General features: G+C 42.2%; 1 protein-coding gene across 4 annotated transcripts in view; it reads left to right on the top strand.

Annotated features, from left to right (window-relative positions):
* The window catches only part of dst (dystonin), a 576,136-nt gene that overhangs the window by 464,666 nt on the left and 89,040 nt on the right, over window positions 1-22,430 (top strand). For all 4 annotated transcript variants that reach the window (XM_041188904.1, XM_041188906.1, XM_041188907.1 and 1 more), the window contains 8 exons: window positions 5,164-5,325; window positions 5,420-5,590; window positions 7,394-7,560; window positions 9,928-10,087; window positions 10,272-10,598; window positions 10,777-10,861; window positions 12,213-12,454; window positions 14,790-14,996. In XM_041188904.1, coding sequence (XP_041044838.1) covers window positions 5,164-5,325; window positions 5,420-5,590; window positions 7,394-7,560; window positions 9,928-10,087; window positions 10,272-10,598; window positions 10,777-10,861; window positions 12,213-12,454; window positions 14,790-14,996 — 1,521 coding nt within the window. The remainder of the gene's footprint in view (window positions 1-5,163; window positions 5,326-5,419; window positions 5,591-7,393; window positions 7,561-9,927; window positions 10,088-10,271; window positions 10,599-10,776; window positions 10,862-12,212; window positions 12,455-14,789; window positions 14,997-22,430) is intronic.

Raw genomic sequence — 22,430 nt, 5'->3', positions numbered from 1 at the left:
GGTATAAGCACAGTACTGATTAGGAGTTCAAGGATTTTAACCCAGTGACAGTGAAGGAGTGGCAGCATAGTTCTAAGTCAGGATGGTGTGTGACTTGGAGGGGAACTCAGAGACAGTAGTGTTCCTATGTACTTGCTGTCTTTGTTCTTCTAGTGGTAAGGACATGGTTTGGAAAGTGCTGTCAAAGAACCTTGATGAGTTGCTGTAATGCATCTGTAGATGATATACACTGCTGCCACTGTGGGGCGGTGGTGGAGGGAGTGGATGTCTAAGATGATGAATGGGGTGCCGATCATGTAGCTGCTTTTTCTTGGATGATCATCAAGCTTGTTGAGTATTGTTGGAGCTCACTCATCTAAACAAGTGGCAAGCATTCCACCACACTCCTGACTTGTGCCTTGTCGATAGTGGACTTTTGGGGAGTCTGAAGATGAGTTATTTGCCACAGAATTCCAATCTATGACCTGCCCTTTTGGCCACAATATTTATATGGCTAGTCTGGTCCAGTTAACTGAACATAGGTGGCCAGGTTATTGGAGATTAAGTGCTTCTTGATAGCATTGTCAATGACATCCTCCAACCTTTTGCTGATGAATGAGAGTAGATTGACAGGGCGGTAATTGGCCAGTTTAGATTTGTCCTTTTTTTTGTGGACAGGCCATAACAGCAATTTTCCACTTTATCAGTTAGATGCCAGCTTGGCTCGAGGTGTGACAAGTTCTGGTGCACAATTAATTCTTCAGCACCACAGCCAGGATGTTGGGACCCATAGCCTTTACTATGTTGTGGAGGGTGGTCGGGCTGGAGAAGGTGACAAAGTTAGAGAGAGATGAGGCCAGGAAGAGATTTGAACACAAGGGTGAGAATTTTAAATTTGTGACATTGCCAGACAATCCAATTTATATATTAATTTAAATGAGCTGTTGGATTCCATGAAATGAACCAGCAGATATTTAAAATTGATCAGGCAGTTGGCATTTCCTCTGCGCTGGATTCAGATGTAGCACAGCATGGACACCAGACTTCTGTGCTCTGTGGTATTATTTAATTAAATTGGCAATAATGTCTAAAATTTGAGGGTTGGAGACAATGATAGTTTACAAGTGATAGTTGCTTTGAAAGAAGCATTTTCATATTTAGCAGGGTATGGGCTTTTTTTTTTAATGGCATCGCACTACATAAAGGATTAAAGTCTAGCTCCTCTCACAGGAGTTATATCACAGATTACATTGCCACAACTGTTAGAAAATGTGTTAGGTTGCCTGAGAATTACGTCAAATGGAGGGGAGTGGGGACACGGATGAAGTCGGTCAAGCCATTCAACTTGAATACAAAGATTTTGTGCGTTCCTTCAATATTTGATTGAGAGTGTTAATTTTAATATTTGTTATTTAAATCTGCTTGATCTTGGTTCACTTTCTGAAGCTGCTTTTAACGTGTGGGGACCCTATCTGAAGCCTTCAGAGAGAAAGCTTCCATGGGGAGTGCAAAGAAAGCATCCTTAATTAAGAATATTGCATATATTTGAGTTCACCACAGCAGTTGCAAATTATTTATCCTTTTCTACTACAGGAGGCGATGACTAAGCTTGACTACTACTGTGGAAAGAATGCATGTTATTTTCTTGCTACTGTATATAAGTTCTTTGCAACACATCCACAAACACTCCCTCCCTTCACTACTGACGCACAGTGGCAGCAGTGTGTACCATCCACAAGATGCACTGCAGGAGCTCACCAAGCCTCCTCATATAGTACCTTCCAAACATATGATCGCTACCACGTAGAAGAACAAGGGCAGCACCTTGCAGTACATGGGAACACCACCATCTACAAGTTACCCTCCAAGCCACTCAGCATCCTGACTTGGAAATATATTGCCATTCCTTCACTGTCGCTGGGTCAAAATCCTGAAACTCCCCCCCCCCCTAACAGCACTGTTGGTATACTTACACCACATGAACCATAGTGGTTCAAGAAGGCAGCTCACCACCACCTTCTCAAGGGCATTATGGATGGGTAATAATTGCTGGCCTAACCAGTGCTGCCCACATCCCATGAACAATTTTTTTTTTAAATTCACTATTTAGTTAACTTCCTCATCAGTTAAAGTCTATTGTAGTGTTGTTCTGTCACATTCTGAAAATGTGAAGAAGCATGTAATAGAATGAACTGCTGAAGTATGTAATACTTATAGCACAGAAACAGGCCACTCTGCCCAGCTGGTCTATGCCAGTGTTTATGTGCTACTTGAGCTTCCTCCCTACTTCGTCTAACCCTATCAGTGTTTCCTTCCGTTTCCTTCTCCCTCATGTCCTTATTCATCTTCCCTTTAAATGCATCTTTTCTATTTGCTGCAGCCATTCCATCTGATAGAAGTTCCACATTCTGACAAAGTAAATTCAGTGTCAAGTTCTTTTCAATGACGGGCTGCACACTATTTGTTCACTTGGACACCTACGCAAGTGTAAACATTCTTTGGGATGTGGGAACAAAGGGTTAACCTAATAGAATAGCCTGGGACAGGCAAACCAAAAATAGTATCTAAAGTAACTAAAGAGTGAAGATGCGAAACAGTGATGTATGATGGAAAAATAGTTTATGATGTGTTAATGATAACAAACTGTCTTTTGTAAAATCAAACCATCATTTCTGTTGGTCACATACTAGCCACATGGACTTTGTTTCTGATTAGCAGCCTGGAATCATTGAGGACCTAAGTTAATAGTCAAGTTGTATTGGACAGACATTGACATTGATTTTCAAGAGGTCATTTGGTTGAATTCCACAGTAAGGCCTTTAAAGAAGATAAACATTTGTGGAATTAATGGTAAATTAACTAGTTGGGTTGAAAATAGTTTTGACATTAGAAAGTAATGAGGGGCATTGACTAATGGAGTCAGGAACAGATCTGTTCTGTGTTTCCTGCTGTATAGAGGATTCATAAATAATATGAGTGACTAATTATAAATTTGCTGAGAGTGAACTGTATGGCCATGTGAGTCATGAAAAGATCAGCTCAGTTCTCTAGATCCTTTGATTGTCTGTGCTCTGTTGTGGCACATTACAACAGGAATAAATGTAAGATAATCCATGTTCCATTAACAAAGGTGAAAAAAGAAAAGGAATTAAGAGGTGACTGAAGCTGTTCTCCACAAGGTTAAATTTGGTTGTACATTGTAATGATTACTGATTAACTGCACTCAGCAAATAGAGTGCAATGTGATGTACTCAATCTTCAAATGAGGCATTTTAAAAGCAAAGTTCTGCAGATTCTGGAAATCTGAAATCAAAAGAGAAAATGCTGAAAATACTCAACACAAGTGGCGAGAGAAATGTTTCAGGTCAATGAACTTTCATTGGCGTTGGAAAAAGTTAGAAATGTGAGAGGTTTTAATCAAATACAGGCTGAGAATTGGTGGGGGGGAGGGGTGGGTGGTGGGGGGAGTGGGGAGTACAAAGGGGAGGTCTGTGATTGGGATTGGTCAGAAGGTAGGAGACATTCAATGACAAATGATGGTGCAAGGCAAAAGTGGGTGACAGCAGGACAAGTACAGAAATAAAAGATGTCTAGAGGAGGTGTAAATGACAAAAGTGAGTCATTACCAGTTCCTGTCCTCCAAAGAAAGAAGCAGTGGTTGTGAAATTGTTGAAATGAGTCTGAATTGTCTGATGAAAAGCTGAGGTACTGTTCCTCGAGCGTTCACTGAGCTAATGTAAGAAACGGAGGACAGGGCAGTCAGAGTGGAAGTGAGACAGAGGATTAAAATAACAATGAAGGACAAGGTAATGGAACTCTGCATTATAGTGGGCCATTGGCTGAACAGAGCTTGCCTTGATTGAGGAAGCAAAGATTGGGAAATCATCCTCCAGGTTTATCAAATGGAAGGGAATGGCCCATTTGACCATTATTTATCCAGTACAGTACATTCTTTAACCGAGAGTTTGCATGAACACCATGGCCAGGATTTTATAGCCCCTTCTGCCCGGCAGGATATTACGGCCCAGCCGAACTGTATGGAGATTTAAATGGCTGGCCACATCACCACGGCGGGGCCCTAAAATCTTGGCCCATGTGAATGCTCTTCAAGTAGAAATGGTGATGAGACTTCCTCTCACCACTTCCACCTGTAGAATGGTGGTGGACAGAACGGATTTCATGTTAGTTCACTTGAGATGTCAATTTAAACAGCTTAGGAATAGTATTGAAGGTTACATTAATAGCGAACAGAATGGGATTAGATTGATGAAGTTTTGCTCGAGGTGGTAGAAAAAAATCTTAAATGTTTTGTTGTTCGGGCTGGGGTTTGGAGCTTGGAATGAGGTGGAAGGCCCAGGGAACTTTGTCTTTGGTTGGTCACCTACTTCAGGAGTTTTAGAGGAGAGATACTATGCAAGATTGTACACAGGGTCTGTGGAGCAGATGATGCATGATCCTAAAGGAGCTCTAAAGAATTTAAGGACAGAAGAAAGGATGTTTGAAGAGCAGCTAACAATCTGTTTGCTGATGGCTCTGTGGTATAGAACATTGTAAATAAGCTCAGTTTTATTTTGAATAGTGCAAGAAGTTTAATGAACCGCAGAATTTCATCATGCATTCAGCTAAATATTCAGTTTTGTTCTTGGCTTAGCAACTATTTTCAAATGTTGTATTTTCCAGCTGAGATGACTAAAAGTTGATTGGATTCGATGCCCATTAAAGGATTTACTTTAGTTTTTACCAGAATAACTGTGGAAATTAATCAGGTTGAGATTAATTTAAATTGGGGAAAAAAATCTGGCTGCAGGGTTTGCTAAAATGAATTCCTTTGTTTCTTCCGCACATTGTTCATTCTGTCACTATGTGTACTGAGCCTTTGTGATATCAGAAGAACTATTAATGTGGTTTAAGCAGCATCTTTGTACTTGACATGTATGGCACTAGCAAGCAATTAATGTAATTTGCCCAATATAAATGGGACTATGGGATAAGCATTGACTGTAAATCGTGGGGACTGTATCATGAGGGCACAAAAATGATTTGACATCGGACTTGTACTTTTCTATTTATTTGATTTGAAACTTTCCCTGCTTTTATTTTTGTATAGTCGTCCATGGGAGGGCACATCTAATTGACTAATCCAGTGTATATTGTAATCCTCCTCCCTCCCTTTACAAAATACAGGTATTTCAGAAGGAAGAAATTGAACCACTTCAGACTTTGCTCCAAGAAGTTAACCGACTTGGACAAGGATTGATCCAGAGTGCTGCTAAAAACACCAATATCCAGAAGTTGGAGCACAACCTTGAAGAAGCAAATACACGATGGAACACCTTAACAACAAAGGTTTATTTTCTTTCTTTCTCTCATTGTTAAACAGGTAGCTCACTGCCTGCTGTGTGCACTCCAGTTAATTGGGATTGTGTATTCTGTTTAATAGGTTGCAGAACGAGCCGCCAAGCTGCAGGAAGCCCTCGTGCATTGTGGGAGGTTTCAGGATGCGCTCGAATCATTAATCAGCTGGCTAATGGATACCGAGGAACTCGTAGCGAACCAAAAGCCACCTTCAGCTGAGTTCAAAGTAGTGAAGGCTCAGATTCAAGAACAAAAGGTAAGTTAGTGCTTCACAAATTGTAAATTTGTAGGAGACCCCTGCCAAAGTTTGACATTTTAAGCAAGCATTTTCTTTCATTGTAAACTACATAAGGGGGTCACTTTTAACTTGGGTGGGTTGACGGAGGGAGGGGGGAAGGAGAAGAGGGATGCTCCTGCTGAGGGTTCATCATGTGTCCTGGGTCACTTTACCTCCTGGGATTCATTTAAACACTCCACTGCTGCTTCATGCCTGAAACCCACAACAGTCAGTTGCCCAAGGTTGCCCAGGAGGCTAGGGGATTGGTTCCCAGTGTGAAGCTAGTGCTGAGGGAGGGGATTGGAATGAAGATCCCACTGCTGGGATGAAGAAATCAATGGAGCTTCACACCCGAGCTCCCTGCTCCCCCAGATGCCCACAAGAATTTCCTCTGGATGCCCACAAGAATTTCTCACAAAAGTTCCTTTTAAATTGCCTTGGCTTGTTCTAATCACTCTGTGGACTGCTATCATTGTAGAGCTGATGGAGATGGTTCCGTGAGGGCCTCCCAAATCTAGCAGTTTAAAATATGTATGTGTGAATTTGTGTGTAATGTTGTTACAAACCCAAAACTAGGGGCCATAGATATAGGATGTTTACCAATAAATCCAGTTGGGAATTCAGGAGAAACTTCTTTACCCAATGAGTGGTTATAATGTTGAACTCGATGCATAAGAGGAAGCTAGATAAACAGATGAGGGAGAAAGGAATAGAAAATTGTGTTGGATATCAGCAGATATGAAGACGGGTAGGAAGAAGTTTGTGTGGAGCATAAATCTCAGAATGGGCTGTTTCCATGCTATATGTTTTATATTTCATAGCTATGTATATTTTTGTTGGATTTAGAGTTATGCAATCCAAATGTGAAAAGTTGACAGGCCAAACAATAATGGGAGATACTGTAACACGATAGTGCTGGTTTTGAATGATCAGTTTTCTAGACAAATTACGTCAGTAAGAGCTGGATGTTCTTGTTGCCAGATAATCCTGCAGTGAATGAATTAAAATCTGATGGCAGTCCCTCATTTCAATAAACGTGTATTTATGGAAGGGGTAAAGGTCAATTTATATGGGGGGAGGGGGGAGAAGGACACTTTGTGTTGGGAGTAGTGTTGTGATAGGTAGTGTATGTGAGGAGGGGGAAGGGTCAATTTATGTGGGGAAGGGATACAGGTTGTGTGTAAAGAGGGAGAAGGAATGGGGAGAGGGGCAGTTTGTGTGGGGAGAGGAGGTAAAGGTAGTTTCAGTTGTCTTTCTTTTCCAGTACTGGAAATGCTTGTTTAAAAAAAAAAAGAGCCTTCAGTGTGGAACAGGGGTGTGGTTAGTGGTGATTGGGTATGTTGCGAACTCACTTTAGTCTCTGGCCAGGCAAGCAGATGCTAACATCTAAGGTCAAAACAGGATATATTTACTCATTGCAGCCAGACAATTACATTGTAGATCAATACAACAACAAAAGAGGCCATTCAGCCCATCGTGCCTGTGCTGGATTCAATTACTCTCAATCCCTCTTCTCCTTTTCCATAGTCCTGCAATCAAGTGTTTATCCAATTCATTTTTAAAGTTATTATTGAATCTACTTCCATTATCCATTCAGGCACAGAGTTCCAGTATAGCAGTTTTTTAAAAATACCAATGCTATTGGCCAATGAAAAAAAATGATGAAAATAGATCTCAAAGTTAGACAGCATAGATTTCTACACTCATATTATAGGAATGAGTAGCATGGCCTGAGTATTCTGTTTGTCATGATTCTGATTTTAAATATTTGTGCCGATGAAGCTTCTCCAACACTTGCTGGATGATCGCAAACCAACTGTGGAGATGATCAAACGAGAAGGAGAGAAGATTGCTGGTTTGGCCGATTTGACAGACCGCGAGAAGACACTGAATCAACTGCAAGGCCTGAGTCGTAGATGGAACTCCCTGCTGACCAAGGCTGAAAACAGGTACACAGGGATCTGTGGCTGTGCACCCACGTAGAAACATAGAAGAAGGTGGCAGCCATTCTGCCCCTCAAACTGGTTCCATTAGTCAGTTAGATCATGGTTAATCTATATTTTGACTCTATCCACCTGCCTTAATTCCCTAACCCTTCCTGCCTTGGCTGGCAAAAACATTGTCGACGTCTGGTTTAAAATTATTAATTGAGCTAGCATGTACTGCTTTTTGTGGAAGAGAGTACCATACTTCTATAATCCTTTGAGTGAAGAACTATTTCCTAACTTCTCCCCTGAATGGCCCGGATCAAATATTAAATTCTCGATTCACTGGCCAGCAGAAAAAGTTCCTCAAAAGCTCAATCAAGTCACTCTTTTAATATTCTATATTCCTTATTACTAGCTTAATTATTTTTTTCATAATTAACCCTCTTTTCATAATTTAACCCTTAAAGCCCCGATAACATTCTGGTAAATCTGGCTCGTACTCCTTGCAAAGTGTGCTGCCCAGAACTTTATACAGTACTGCATACGTGATCTAACAAGGGTATTGTTTGACTGTAGCAAAACTTCCTCTGCTTTATGATGGTGGCATAGTGGTAATAACACTAGACTAGTAATCCAGAGGCCTAGGTTAATGCTCTGGGGACATGGGTTCAAATCCTACCATGGCAGCTGGTGGAATTTGAATTTAATTCATAAAAATCTGGAATTGAAAGCTAGCCTCAGTAATAGTGATCATGACATTATCACCGATTGATGTAAAAACCCCACCTGGTTCACTAATGTCCTTTAGGGAAGGAAATCTGCTTTCCTTACCTGGTCTGGCTTACATGTGATTCCAGACCCACAGTAATGTGTGTGACTCTTAACTGCCCTCTGAAAATGGCCTAGCAAGTTACTCAGTTCAAGGACAATGAAGGATGGGTAAAAAATGTTGGCCTTGTCAGTGATGCCCACATCCTATGAAGGAATAAAGAAAAAAAAATTCTAGCCCTCTTGTTATGCAAATAATATACCAATAGCCTTTTAGATTACTTTTTGTATATTTCATTGTTCTGTGGATGTGGAACCCCAAATCTCTTTGGACCTCCACTGTTCCCAGCTTCTTGCTGTTAAAATAATACTTGGAAATTAACCATTTTATATTATATGAACAAAAATATAAGACTTGTACAAATTACTACTTTCAGTTATTGAGTATAATTGAAATAGACTGAAGTGGTCGCAAAGGCTTCATTTTCTGTGACTTGGGGTTTAGTTGATTTCTAATGGATCATATTGTCATATGGCAGATGCAATATTAAAAATAAGCCAGCAGTTAATTGTTCCAGTGACCCAAAGTTTTTTTCTGCAAGCCATCCCTTTCAGTGCCATAGTGTTTTATGCCCATACTTTCAAGTAGTGATGTGAAAAAACATCAGATGGTGCGAGAAAGAATATAAATCAGAAACTGCCATGCTGTTGTATGAAAGATCATGTCTGAAATACAGATTTTTCACTTGAAGACACTGCCTGCGTTTTCCAACAATTTTCTGTACTTAACGTCTGACATCTTCTATCTAAATGATTTACCTGTTTTGGTTTGACTTCTTGTTTACCAACTGTACATTCATTATGTGATTTCACTGGTCATAGAGCAGCGCAACCCTAAGCACGTGGGTTACACAGTGGGCAATGATGGCTCAATGAGTGAATGCTCTCTCCTGCCTTTCCCTCTCTTGAGTTACTCATTGCATCATAGGAACAGGAGGAGATAATTCACCCAAAAAACAATTCACTTTACATCACAGCTGATCTGTATCTTATGTCCAGATCAGACAAGAGACAGTAGGCTCAGTCCTGTGCCATTATGTGAAGTAACTTTTCTCATAAAATATATTGTTTGGACACCACTATAATATAATGTCAACCATAACTGAAACAGTTAATGAGGGGCTTATCCATGTACCAGGTTAGGAACAGTGTTGAAGCTGATATGGATGCATATATAGAAGATTGTCAAATATTTCTTCAAAAGTATTTTAGAGCTCACAAACCAAAAATGCGAGGAGTTAGCTAGACTTTGCATTTATCAATGTCTCGATTTCAAGAGCTGCAGAATAGTTCTTACAGGTGTCCTGGTCAACACTTTATCTCTCATCAATGTCACTTTTTTAAAAAGAAATCCGGTTATTATCTATCACATTATGGCTTGTGGGACCCTGCTATGTGCAAATTGGCTGCAACTTTCCTATGTATCTGAAGTGTAAGTCACTGGTGCAAAGTACTTCATTGGCTGTACAAAATTTTGTTATGCCCTGACTTTAAAAAAATTGCTAGTACAAATGTAAGCCTTTCTTTATAGCGAGGTCTCTTTTCTTATCTTCTCCACAGACAGCGGCAGTTGGAGGCCATATTGGTAGTGGCTCAGCAGTTCCACGAGACTGTGGAACCTTTGATTGAATGGCTCACTGCTGCTGAGAAAAAGGTTGCAAACTCTGAACCTATTGGCACTCAAACTACCAGACTGCAAGAGCAGATTTCCCAGCATAAAGTGAGTATTGAGCCAGGCGTATGCTTGCCCTCCCTTCCTTCACTTTTAAGTTACAACATTGCATAATCATTATTTTAGTTTTTTTGATCTTTGGGGGGAGTGCTTTCTGTTGCCATTCTTTGTTTTCTGCCTCAGTTTATTTTTTCCCAGTATCTTTTCTCATTCGTTTGTACACCTTGCGTAGGCCATGGAAGATGATGTCATCAGTCACGGTAAACAGTTGCACCAGGCTATTAGCATTGGCCAGTTGCTAAAGACTATGAGTTCCAGAGATGATAAAGACATGTTGCAGGGAAGGCTGGATTCTGCCCAGACTCGGTACATTGAGATCCAGGACAGGTATGGCCGCAAAGCCGCCCTGATCCAGCAGGCCCTCTCCAATGCCTGGATCTTTGGAGAGGAGGAAGTAGAGGTTCTGAACTGGTTGGCTGAAGTGCAGGACAGACTCAACAATGCGGCCATTCAAGACTACAATCCTGATCATCTTCAAAAACAACATTCCGAGCATCTGGTACCTTTTTTGTTATGCTTTAATTTTCATTTCTACATTAATTTTTTTTAAAATGTAATGTTCCTTTTGTGCATTTTTTTTTGTTGTTTCTATTTTGATTGACTCAAAATGTTGCCGGAATCTCTGGGTTTTCTGCATCCACCAATTTCTGTTAACCCAACCTGTTCTACGATAACAGGCCCTTCACGAGGACATCATGCTTCGGAAGCAGCATGTCGATCAGGCTGTTAAGAACGGATTAGCTCTCCTGAAACAGACAACAGGTAAGCAGTCGGGCTATGTGAGGCAGGGCGGAGGGTGTGCCGAGAGGGTGGTGATGATTGACTTCTCCATGACAATCCCCACCCCAGTTTGTGGCAGTTCACTGGGATGGGGATCAGGAGTGGAGGGCCAGCATTATGGGCCTTATGCCTCTTTTGCACCTACATGAATTTCTGGTGAGCCTGAATCCAGAGTGCGGAAGCTCCCATTGGACAGAGTCATAAGTGTCTTTAAGATATTCAAATGACTAAAAAGTGACAACACATGTAATTGTAATTTTGCAACCATTGCATTAGTACAGCCTTAGATCGTAATCATGTCTATATAGAAGGGGCAGGGTGGTCCAAGGTTATGGAGACATCAGTGTAAATTTCTTTTATGATGTCAAGATCCTTTGCAGTAATTGCTCTGTATTTTCATCCACCAACTTGATGTCACCAATCATTTTCCAGTTGAAATCCCTGCTTACCATTGATTCTCTCCTTTAAGAGGCACTTTAAAACCTGCTTCTTTGATCAAGTATAAAACGTCACTAGGTGCTTCATAGAAACCTAAGCAGACAAGAATTGACAGTGAGCCAAAGAAGGAGACATTAGGACAGATGACCAAAAGCTTGGTCAAAGAAGTAGGTTTTAAGGCAATTCTTAAACGAGGAGAGAGATGCACAGAGGTTTAGCAAGGGAATTTCAAAGCTTAGGGCCCAGGCATGGCTGCCGACAGTGGAATGATGGAAATCGGGGATGCACAAGAGGCCAGAATTGGAGGAGTGCAGAGATCTCAGAGGATTGTGAGGAGCTGGATGAGATTGCAAAGATAGGGAGGGGCAGGACCATACAGGAATTTGAAAACAAGGATGAGAATTTTAAAATGAAAGTGTCACTAGACTCGGAGCCAATGGAGATCAGTGACCATGGGATGAACAGGACTTGTGCAAGTTAGGATATGGGCAGCAGAGATTTGCATGGCATGCTGCAATACTGACCTGTCGATGATGGGATGGTGCTATGCAATGGCAAAGAGGGCCACCAACTGTGCACCATTTTTGCAGCACCAAAAGTACTTTATAGACTTTAAAACGCTTTGGATTATCTTGAGGTTGTGGAAGGCGCTGTGCAGATCTGTCATTTTTTCCTCAATAGAAAGTGAGACTTTCTCTTTGGATTTTCTGAAGTGTGTTGAACAGTGTTTGAGCTTGTACTCAGATTGAAATCAGGTTTGGCAGGCTGGCAAGTTGCATGGATAAACAGCTGATTGGCTCCCAACAGAATCTGAAATTATTTCTCCCCTTGCTTATCGTGTATTGGTTTACACAATACTTGGAGAATCTTAAACTCTCTCTCTTTCCTTTTATAGGAGATGAAGTTATAATCATTCAAGAAAGGTTAGATGGCATCAAAGCTCGCTATGCTGAAATTGCCACTACCAGTTGTAAAGTTTTGAAGACCTTAGAACAGGCCCTCCAGCTGGCTACCAAGTTTCAGTCTGCTCATGAGATTTTAGCTACCTGGCTCGAGAAGGTAGAGGCTGAATTGACCTCATATGCTTCTGAGGTACTTGCAGGAGAACAGCTAGCTCAAGCACAGGAAAGACAGAAGGTAAGTGGTTCTTCACTTTGTAACTTATGTGTGCACGTGCATGTGCTCATTTACTCTAACATATTAAAATTTATTTTTATCTGATCATATTTCTTCCTCATTAGTTTAGCCTTCACAAATGCGATTTTTCCATTTTGTTAGTGAGCATGTATGCTTTAGTGAATGTTTGTGTGCATGCAATTTGTCTGTGCATGTGTGTGTGCATGTTAGTGTGAGTGCGTGCGCGTGCATTAGCCCTGTCTCCCTACAGCTGGGATTTTTCCATCATGTTAGTTGATGTGTGTGTGTCAGTGATTCTGTGCACATTCAAGTGTGTGCTTGTATTCATTCAGGTGAGGCGAATGGGATTTTTCCATCGCATAAGTGGGGGTGTGTGTGCAGTTTAGCATGTTAATGTATGTTAATGTATGTTTGTGTATGTTAGTGTGTGCACCTTAGTGTGTTTGAGTGTGTTTTAGTGAATGTTCAATCATGTGTGCACACATTAATATGTTTATCTGTGTATGTTGCAGTGACTGTGTGTGCACATCTTAGTGTGTCCATGCACACTCGTGTCTGTGTTTGGTGATGGCCAGTTTTAGTAAGTTGCTACCTTTAGCTGCTTTACTGTGGATATATTAGATCACTTAGTGACGCATTTGAGTAAAAGGGTTGGCAATTGAACCACCTTGATGAACAGTTGATTTGTTAGTTTGCTTTCTATGTAATCTTGCACTTCAATAGTTGGATGAACACTGTCAGTACAGCATCAGTAAATCATTCAAGCGGACTCATGACCTCTGAGTGACTGCTCCCTGTGTTTCTAGCTAGGGTGTCACTGACTAGAGAGCCAATAGGATGGAGACCCATGTTTTCCATTGTTTCCAGCAGCTGTTCTAGGAAGGCATAAAAAGGCTTGATGCTTTTGAAAGGGTAAAGTTCATCTCTGTTTGTATTGAGGGCAGCAGCCATTGTCAGTGGCTGATTGAGACTGATATACAGTCCTCTCACTAATGCATCATCAGTGTACAGAAACATTATTAACGGACAGGATAGTACTTTGTGATTATCAGAAATTCTATAAAATTATCACAGTTGGGTGTTTTTAAAAATATGTCTTCACTTTTTTCTGGGGAATAAAAGGTATGTCTTTGTGCTCATGTCAACTTTATATATTGACTGCAGTTTTTGTCTTACATCTTATTTACTGAATTAAGAACATTTCAGTCATTAACTGCAGGTTATTTTCTTCAAAAAATGCTGTATTGGCGCAATTGCTAATTTGCTTGTCAACATCACAGCACATCAGGAGCACCCTGATAGCCACTTAAGAGCCAAGGAGAATAACGTCAGAGGAAATACCTCTCTGAAATAAAGCATTTTAGATAGTTAAGCAGTGACCAGGGCTGCTGCCTAATAACAAAGTGAGGATTATGATTAGGAACCACTTGAACCTTTGGTTAATGTAGTTTTAATCCAAAGTGACTATATTCAATGGGGCAAACATCGATTTTGGACAAGAGTGATTCAGCAGCTCATTTTGCATCTTCATTCCATTGGGATTAAACATGGGGAGAGATGTAACATGGGCTGCTGACTCACTTATCACCCAATTTACACTATCGCACAAAACCAAGATTCAGCCCAATCACAGATATATGTTATTTGGTATTTCATTACGTATATGATAAAAACTGCCTCCTTCACATAACAAGAGTATACTTTTCAAATTTGCTTTTGACAATTGGTCTCAGTTTTTAAAAAATTGTGTTACTTTTGATCAAATGAAACCTAAAATGTTCTTATATTCCTTTATCAATTTTTTTTCTCCAGAATTTTAACCTGATTTATATTTAGTTGTACCTTTTGCATTTACATATAAGTACAGAAACCTGGACTGATATAGTGGGAGATAATATTAACCTTACTCATGGCTGGGAAATCCACTGCATCATGTGGAACCTTTCACCCCCCACTGCCTAATGTTATGCTCCATTGATTTCAAATCGGGTGAGGTGTAAAATCAGCATTACACCCAAGTTGGACAGTTTTCCAGTTGGTGGGTTGATTTTAAAATTGCCCTCAATAATTCTGGTGGCAGAAGTTTTGGTACAGTTGTGTTATTTACCTCCAGGTCAGCATGTGTTACGGGTGGTGTCTCAAAGGGTTTGCATAGGGAGGTTGCACAGGGGATAACCAATTTTAGGAGAGGAAGGAAAGTGTGGTCACTCGTTGTGCCAGGTGTAGGAGATGGTATGTTGCTTTTATTGTATCATGCAATGTCCAGTTCTGCAACGCAGCCCTGCAATAAACCCAAGAATTGTGTGATGAGAGAACTCTCTGTGCTGATCCCTAGGAGCTGAGGAAAGAGATGATGGAGCACAGGGTAAGCCTGGACACAGTTAATGAGGTCAGCAGTGCTCTGTTGGAATTGGTCCCATGGAGGGCGAGAGAAGGACTCGACAAACTGGTGTCCGATGACAACGAGCGTTACAGATTAGTGAGCGACACTATAGCACAGAAGGTGGACGAAATAGATGCTGCTATACAAAGATCACAGCAGGTATGTCACACTCTCTTCTCTTCTTACACCAGGGAAAGTTTCACAACTGGATGTGCATTTGATAAATATTTATGCAAAAAGTGCTGCCACTTCATTATTCTCCAGTGACAAAGGGAGTGCTTGGAGTGGGTTTAAATATGCATCGCAGGCACAGCTTGATGTGGCTACAAGTGGCGTGTGGAAGCTGAAGCAGAGCTAAGTTGTTCATTGTTAAAGCCATCTGTCTGATCCATCAATTGTCTTATTTGGATACTTAAAGAGTAGGAAATCCATCACAAATGCTTTATGCAATAGAAGGGGCAGTTAACTCATCGACAGCAGCTACAATCATTTCCACTATTTCAAAACTGGTGTGTGTTAGTGTTTTTTAAGGAACAGAATGTTAAAAAGATAATTGGCCTTGGGTCATTTGGTGCTAATGTGAGGTGATGGACAACCTGTGTTGTTTCTGGATTCCCATGTGAGAAGAATTGCCCTTAGGAAGAACGTCAAGGCCTTGGAGAGGGTTCAGTTTTTCTGGAATGGTACCAGGGAAGCTGCGGTTGAACTGCTTTACAGCAGAGATGATTTGGTGAATGGTCAAAATCATGAATGACTTTGTTAGAGTAAATGAGGAGAGGCTGTTTTCAGTGACTGACCAGCAATCAGAGGACACAGATTTAAGATAATTGGCAAAAAAACTAGAGGTGGCATGAGGAAAAGAATAATTTACACAATGAGTTGTTATGAATGCAATGCCTGAAAGAGTGTTGAAAGCAGATTAAATGGTAACTTTCAAAAGGGAATTAGATAAATATTTGAAGAGGACGATTCTGTTGAGTTGTGGGGAAAGAGCAGGGGGATGGGACTGATTCGCAAGATCTCCCAAAGAGCTGGAACAGGCACAGTGGGTGGAATGGCCTCCTGTGGTGTACAATTCTATGATTCTATGAGTTTCTTGGCAAGATTTGGGGGTATAAATTCTTAGGTGAAATGCCATTGACTACCATTTAGATATTCTGCACTATGGATTCCACAATGAACGTCTACTCTCCACATGTAAAGTTCAGGCCAGCCCTTATGCAGACATTTTCTAGCAATATTATGATGTCTGAAAATTAAGCAGCTTGTCGACTCAGTCATGTTGGGCAGGGTTTTCATCCTAGAGGCGGGTAGCGGGGGTTGGGAAATTTCCCAGCTCGGCACGCCCACCTCAGGAGAAAGTGGCCGTAAGGATAAGAGGATAAGATTTTTGTTCCAGGAGCTTGGGTGCAGCCTGCACCCATTTCCTGCACTGAGGAAAATTGGGGGTGCCAAAAATGGGGCCAGGGACCCTGGAGTCAGATCCTGGCAGCCGTTTCTAATGTCCTGTGGAGTTTGTCCGATTCCATGAAAGTCGAGTCAGTTAGTTCAGCAATGGATGTGGGAGCAGAACCATTACTTCATATGCATTCCAGAGGTGGTATTGAATATATTGAGATTTAATTGATTTACTTCACTCCTTTCACTTAATAATGTTGAGGTGATGTCCTTTAAGAGATGTAATGGTAGAATCAAGACTCATAGGAGGCCATTAGGCCCTTTGTTCCTATGCTGGTGCTAGTTCTTAACTTAGCTATCGTAATCCATTTCTCCTTATTTATTTTTTTATTATTCATTCAAGGGATGTGGGCTTTGCTAGCTGGGCCAGCATTTATTGCCCAACCCTAGTTAGCCTTGAGAAGGTGGCGGTGAGCTGCCTTCTTGAGCCATTGCAGTCCATGTGGCGTAGGTATACCCACAGTGCTATTAGTAAGGGAATTCCAGGATTTTGACCCGGCGACAGTGAAGGAAAGGCAATACATTTCCAAGTCAGGATTGAGTGACTTGCAGGAGAACTTCTGGGTGGTGGTGTTCCCATCTATCTGCTGCCCTTGTCCTTCTAGATGGTAGTAGTCATGGGTTTGGAAGATGCTTTTGAAGAAGCCTTGGCGAGTTCCTGCAGTGCATCTTGTAGATGATACACACTGCTGCTGCTGTGTCAGTGGTGGAGGAAGTGAATATTTGTAGATGTGGTGCCAATCAAGCAGGCTGCTTTGTTCTGGATGGTGTCGAGCTTCTTGAATGTTGTGGGAGCTGCACTCATCCAGGCAAGTGGGGAGTATTCCATCACATTCCTGAATTGTGCCTTGTAGATGGTGGGCAGGCTTTGGGGAGTCAGGAGGTAAGTTATTTGTCACCCAATTTCTAGCCTTTTACCTGCTCTTGTAGCCACAATATTTATATGGCTAGTCCAGTTCAGTTTCTGGTCAATGGCAACCCCGTGGATGTTGATAGTGGGGGACTCAATGTTGGCAATGCCATTAAACATCAAGGGATGATGGTTGGATTCTCTGTGGTTGGAGATGGTCATTGCCTGACACTTGTGTGGCATGAATGTTACTTGCCACTTGTCAAGCCTGGATATTGTCCAAGTCTTGCTGCATTTGGAAATGGACTGCTTCAGTATCTGAGGAGTCGCGAATGGTGCTGAACATTGTGCAATCATCAACGAACATCCCCACTTCTGACCTTATGATGGAAGGAAGGTCATTGATGAAGCAGATAAAGATGGTTGGGCCAAGGACACTACTCTGAGGAACTTCTGCAGTGCTGTCCTAGAGCTGAGATGACTGATATCCAACAACCACAGCCATCTTCCTTTGTGCTAGGTATGACTCCAACCAGTGAAGAGTTTCCCCCCGATTCCCATTGACTCCAGTTTTGCTAGGGCTCCTTGATATCACACTCTGTCAAATACAGCTTGATGTCAAGGGCAGTCACTCACCTCATCTCTGGAGTTCAACTCTTTTGTCCATGTTTGAACCAAGGCTTAATGAGGTCAGCAGCTGAGTGGCCCTGGCAGAACCCAAACTGGGCGCCTGTAAGCAAGTGTGGCTCGATAGCACTGTTGATGACCCCTTCCATTACTTTACTGATGATGGAGAGTAGAATGATGGGGCGGTAATTGGCCAGGCTGGATTTGTCCTGCTTTTTGTGTACAGGACATACCTGGGCAATTTTTCACATAGCCGGATAGATGCCAGTGTTGTAGCTGTACTAGAGCAGCTTGGCTGGGTGCGCGGCAAGTCTTCAGCACCATTGCCTGAATATTGTCAAGGCCCATAGCTGTTGCAGTATCGAGTGCCTTCAGCCGTTTCTTGCTATCAAGTGGAGTGAATCAAATTAGCTGAAGACTGGCATCTGTGATGCCGGGGACCTCTGAAGGAAGGCGAGTTGAAGCATCCACTCTGCACTTCTGGCTGAAGATCGTTGCGAATGCTTCAGCCTTATCTTTTGCACTGATGTGCTGGGCTCCTCTATCATTGAGGATGGGGATATTTGTGGAGCCTCCTCCTCCAATGTTTAATTGTCCACCACCATTAACGACTGGATGTGGCAGCACTGCTGAGCTTAGATCTGATCCATTGGTTGTGGGATCACATAGTTCTGACCATCACTTGCTGCTTATGCTGTTTGGCACACAAGTAGCCCTGTGTTATGGCTTCACCAGGTTGACACCTCATTTTTAGGGAACCCTGGTGCTGCTCCTGGCATGCTCTCCTGCACCCTTCATTGAACCAGGGTTGATCCCCTGACTTGATGGTAATGGTAGAGTGGGGGATATGCCAGGCCATGAGGTTACAGATTGTGTTCAACTACAGTTCTGCTGCTGCTGATGGCCCACAGCATCTCATGGATGCCCAATCTTGAGTTGCTAGATCTGTTCGAAATCTATCCCATTTAGCACGGTGGCAGTGCCGCACAACACGATGGAGAGCATCCTTAGTGTGAAGGCGGGATTTCGTCTCCACAACCATTATGCAGTGGTCACTCCTACTGATACTGTCGTGGACAGGTGCATCTGCAGCAGGCAGGTTGATGAGGTCAAGTATGTTTTCCCTCTTGTTGGTTCCCTCACCATCTGCTGCAGACCCAGTGTAGCAGCTATGTCCTTTAGGACTCAGCCAGCTCGGTTAGTAATGGTGCTACCAAGTCACTCTTGGTGATGGACATTGAAGTTGCCCACCCAGAGTACATTCTGCATCCTTGCCACCCTCAGTGCTTCCTCCAAATGATATTCAACATGGAGGAGCACTGATTCATCGGCTGAGGGAGGGCAGTGCGTGGTAATCAGCAGGGAGCTTTCCTTTTCCATGTTTTCTTTAGATTCAGTGTGCTTTAGTCACTATTTTTAGTGGCTTCCAGTTGCTCAACAATTTTTTGGAGAATTACCCATGATGAGATATAATGTTCTGAGCTTGTTACATTATTTGTGTTTGTGATTGATGTGTAGTGGCTCACACTGACCATTAGTGACATCAGAGCAAAACTTGATTTCATAGCAGGGAGTAGAGGTTACATTATGAGTACAGGTTGCATAACCTACTGTGGATTCCCATGAGTATGGAAGATTGAGGGGTGATCTGATCGAGATGTTTAGAATGTTAAAAAGAGTCAATGGGCTAAATATAGAGTTACCTTTCCTCTGGTCGGGGAATTGAGACAAAGGGAACATAAAATTAGAGCTAGGCTGTTCAGGAGCAATATCAGGAAACATTTCTTCATAAATCTAGAATTCTTTCCCAAAAACAGCTGGGAGAAACAATTGGAGCCTTCAAGACTGAGAATGGGAGACTTTTATTGCGGTAAGGTTATCAGGGATGAGGAGCAAGAACAGGTAAATGGAATTGAGATCAGCCATTGAATGGTGGAGCAGGCTTGAGGGACTGAATAACCTTTTCCTGTCCCTAATGTTCAATATAATGTCTGTTCTTGGGCTCGAACATAAAGCATGGAAACTGAAAAAGGCATTTGTCCCATTAAACGCCATTCTCCCTTTGACCATTGACCACAGTTTGTATGAACAAAAAATTTTTTCATTAAAGGCAAAACCTAAACTTTGTTCATTATAAGTTCTGTATTTGAACACTGCGCCCCTTTATATTCCATATCCTGCACCTGCAATCTCACACTTTAAAACATGATTGGTTACAAGTGCTTTGTAAACAACACACTTGTTCTGAAAGTCAGCCATCATTTCCAGTCTTCAGCTCAACTTACCCTTCCAGAAAATTCTTGTAATGTGAGCTGCTGCTTTGATGTGCTTTGCTTTGAGGTAAGAATACTGTTGATAATGCACTAAGGTCAGAATTCTCCTTCTGGCCTCCGTTGATAATCAATGGGAGGGCAGTAAGAAAAGTTCCATCTGTTGCCTTGTTTGAAATCGGCTTTTCATGTGTTATAGCGCTTCCATAATGAGATATTTATTTCCTGTCATTCCAATATGTGACTTTATTTCACATGAAAGCAAAGTTGACAATGGGACAATGATTACTGCAAGCCAACTAAAACCAGGTTTAGACTTGAGGGGTTAGAAATTGGATAGCCCTTTTCCTTAGGTGCGGGATCCCAATTTTCAACCTGCCTGTGCCCATGCAGATCGAGGTGGGCAACACAGACATTTTGTGTATCCATCTCAACTACATAAATGTAGCTTAGGGCCAGTTGGGTCCTACAGTGCAGTTTGTTCTTTCGAGCCACCTCTGCTCACTGCACAACAAAGGGGATACAGGCGAAGTTGTGAGCATAATATGTGTAACAACCAGCCTGATCTTTAAAAGGCAGGCTGCACATTAAGGAGAAGCTGCACAAAAATACTGCTGCAGTGTAAATTATTGCAAAATGTATACCAGGGCAAAGAGAGGTTCTATAGTAATGGATGGAGACATTCGTGGAGAAGATGGGCAAAAGGAGAGATACTGTGGGTGGGGGCAGAAAGCCCTCAAGGCAACCCTCCAAAAATGGCCACGAAGATCAACTTGCCAAGTCAGGACCCAAAGCCTGGCTGCAGTGCCAAAAGAAATTCAATGGCCTCACATAGATGGTCAATGTCAGTGAATGTATTTTCAAGACATCTCCTACTCACTACTGCTCCAACCTGTCACATTGCTCCAAGCAGCACAGCCCCATTACTCACAGGTGCTCAAGACTCACAGCTAACATCCAGATACCCCACTCCACCCTCGCACACATACTGATGCTGCCAACCTCACACCCACCTCTCACTGCCTCCACTACCACCAGTTATTCAGCTATAGCATGCACATCACCCAAACGCATTGCAACACAATCACTGACCTTCTTCCCCTTCTTCTGCAGGGCAAAATTGTGTACAGTAGAAGGGAGCAGAACCAGCGAGGGATAAGGATGCCTACATCTCCTGAGCCCAACAGAGGAGATGATTCTCAGCATCATGGTGGCAGCTGTGACAGAGTCTGTGGCATCCCGTGTCACTGAGAACATTCATGGCAATGGTATCTCCCTGCTTTATTCCCTTTAGCAGCTGCCAGCTCACTCTCATCCTGCTTTCTGGCAGGATGAGCAAGCTGCTGACGGTGTGACCATGGACTTCTTGCTTCCCACCCCAACTCCCTTCCCTCACGTCAACCTTCCCTTTCAGAGCTCCTGCTTTCAGTCACCCATGAGCTTCTACCCCACAAGTGAGCAGGAAGAGAACAAGGGAACTATTGAAGAGATTCCATTGCTTAATCTGATGCTCACAGTTACCAGTTCAGATACTGGCTCTCCACCTATCTTGGAGGCCAGTATAGATTTGGGGTCAGCATGTTGTGAGTCATTGAGCATGAATGAGCTGCAGCCAGGCTGAGGTGGAGGGGGAAAGGATGGTTCGGTTGCCAACTCACTGGATGAGCTCGATGTGTCACGACCACGTGAAAGATGTTTCCTTAAAGTGGTCCATGAGCTAAGAATTTGTGTGAATGTATGTAGCCTTCTTTTGTTATGAGTGATTCAATTAAAAATAACCCAGCAGTAAAGCTTTAGTCTTAAACAAGATAAAGGTTAGTTTATTGGAAAGACGACCGCTGAAAGCTATTTTGGTAAAAGTGATAAAGTTGTAAACTAAAATACAGATACAAAGATTAAAAGCAGATATTATAAAAATGCTTAAAGATGAGATTTCAGATCAGCCTCTGTGAGATAATGTTGTGGGTCCATTGCTTGAATTCCATCTTTCCGAAGTGAAGAGGTTGAAACTTGAGGTTCGGTTTACAGCTGCAATGGCTTCTTCAATCGACCAAGTTGGCGTTTGTCTTTCTCTGGTGGATTCAGCAGGTCAGGTTTTTGCAGGAGTGGGAGAAGGTTTCCTATTCCTCACTAATCCTGTGGTAACGGCACTTGCAGATTGCCTGGAGTTTTTCGTCAGAAACAGCAGTTGATTTCTTAAAGAAACCTGCCCTTTGGCCAAGAACCATTTCTGAAGTTGTTTCCCAGAATTCTTCCTGGGGTTCTGCATACAAATTGGCTGTTTTCAGCCTGTCTTTATACAATTCAAAAACTTAAAATGACTGCTATCATGTACTCTGGACAAAATGCCATGTCATCTTCCAAGTAAGGCAAGTGATAATCCCATTT

This window comes from Carcharodon carcharias, chromosome 5 (assembly GCF_017639515.1).
Source record: "Carcharodon carcharias isolate sCarCar2 chromosome 5, sCarCar2.pri, whole genome shotgun sequence".
Classification (NCBI taxonomy): Eukaryota; Metazoa; Chordata; class Chondrichthyes; order Lamniformes; family Lamnidae; genus Carcharodon; species Carcharodon carcharias.
Note: the sequence above shows the minus strand (reverse complement) of the source record. Positions and strands in the feature narration are given on the sequence as shown.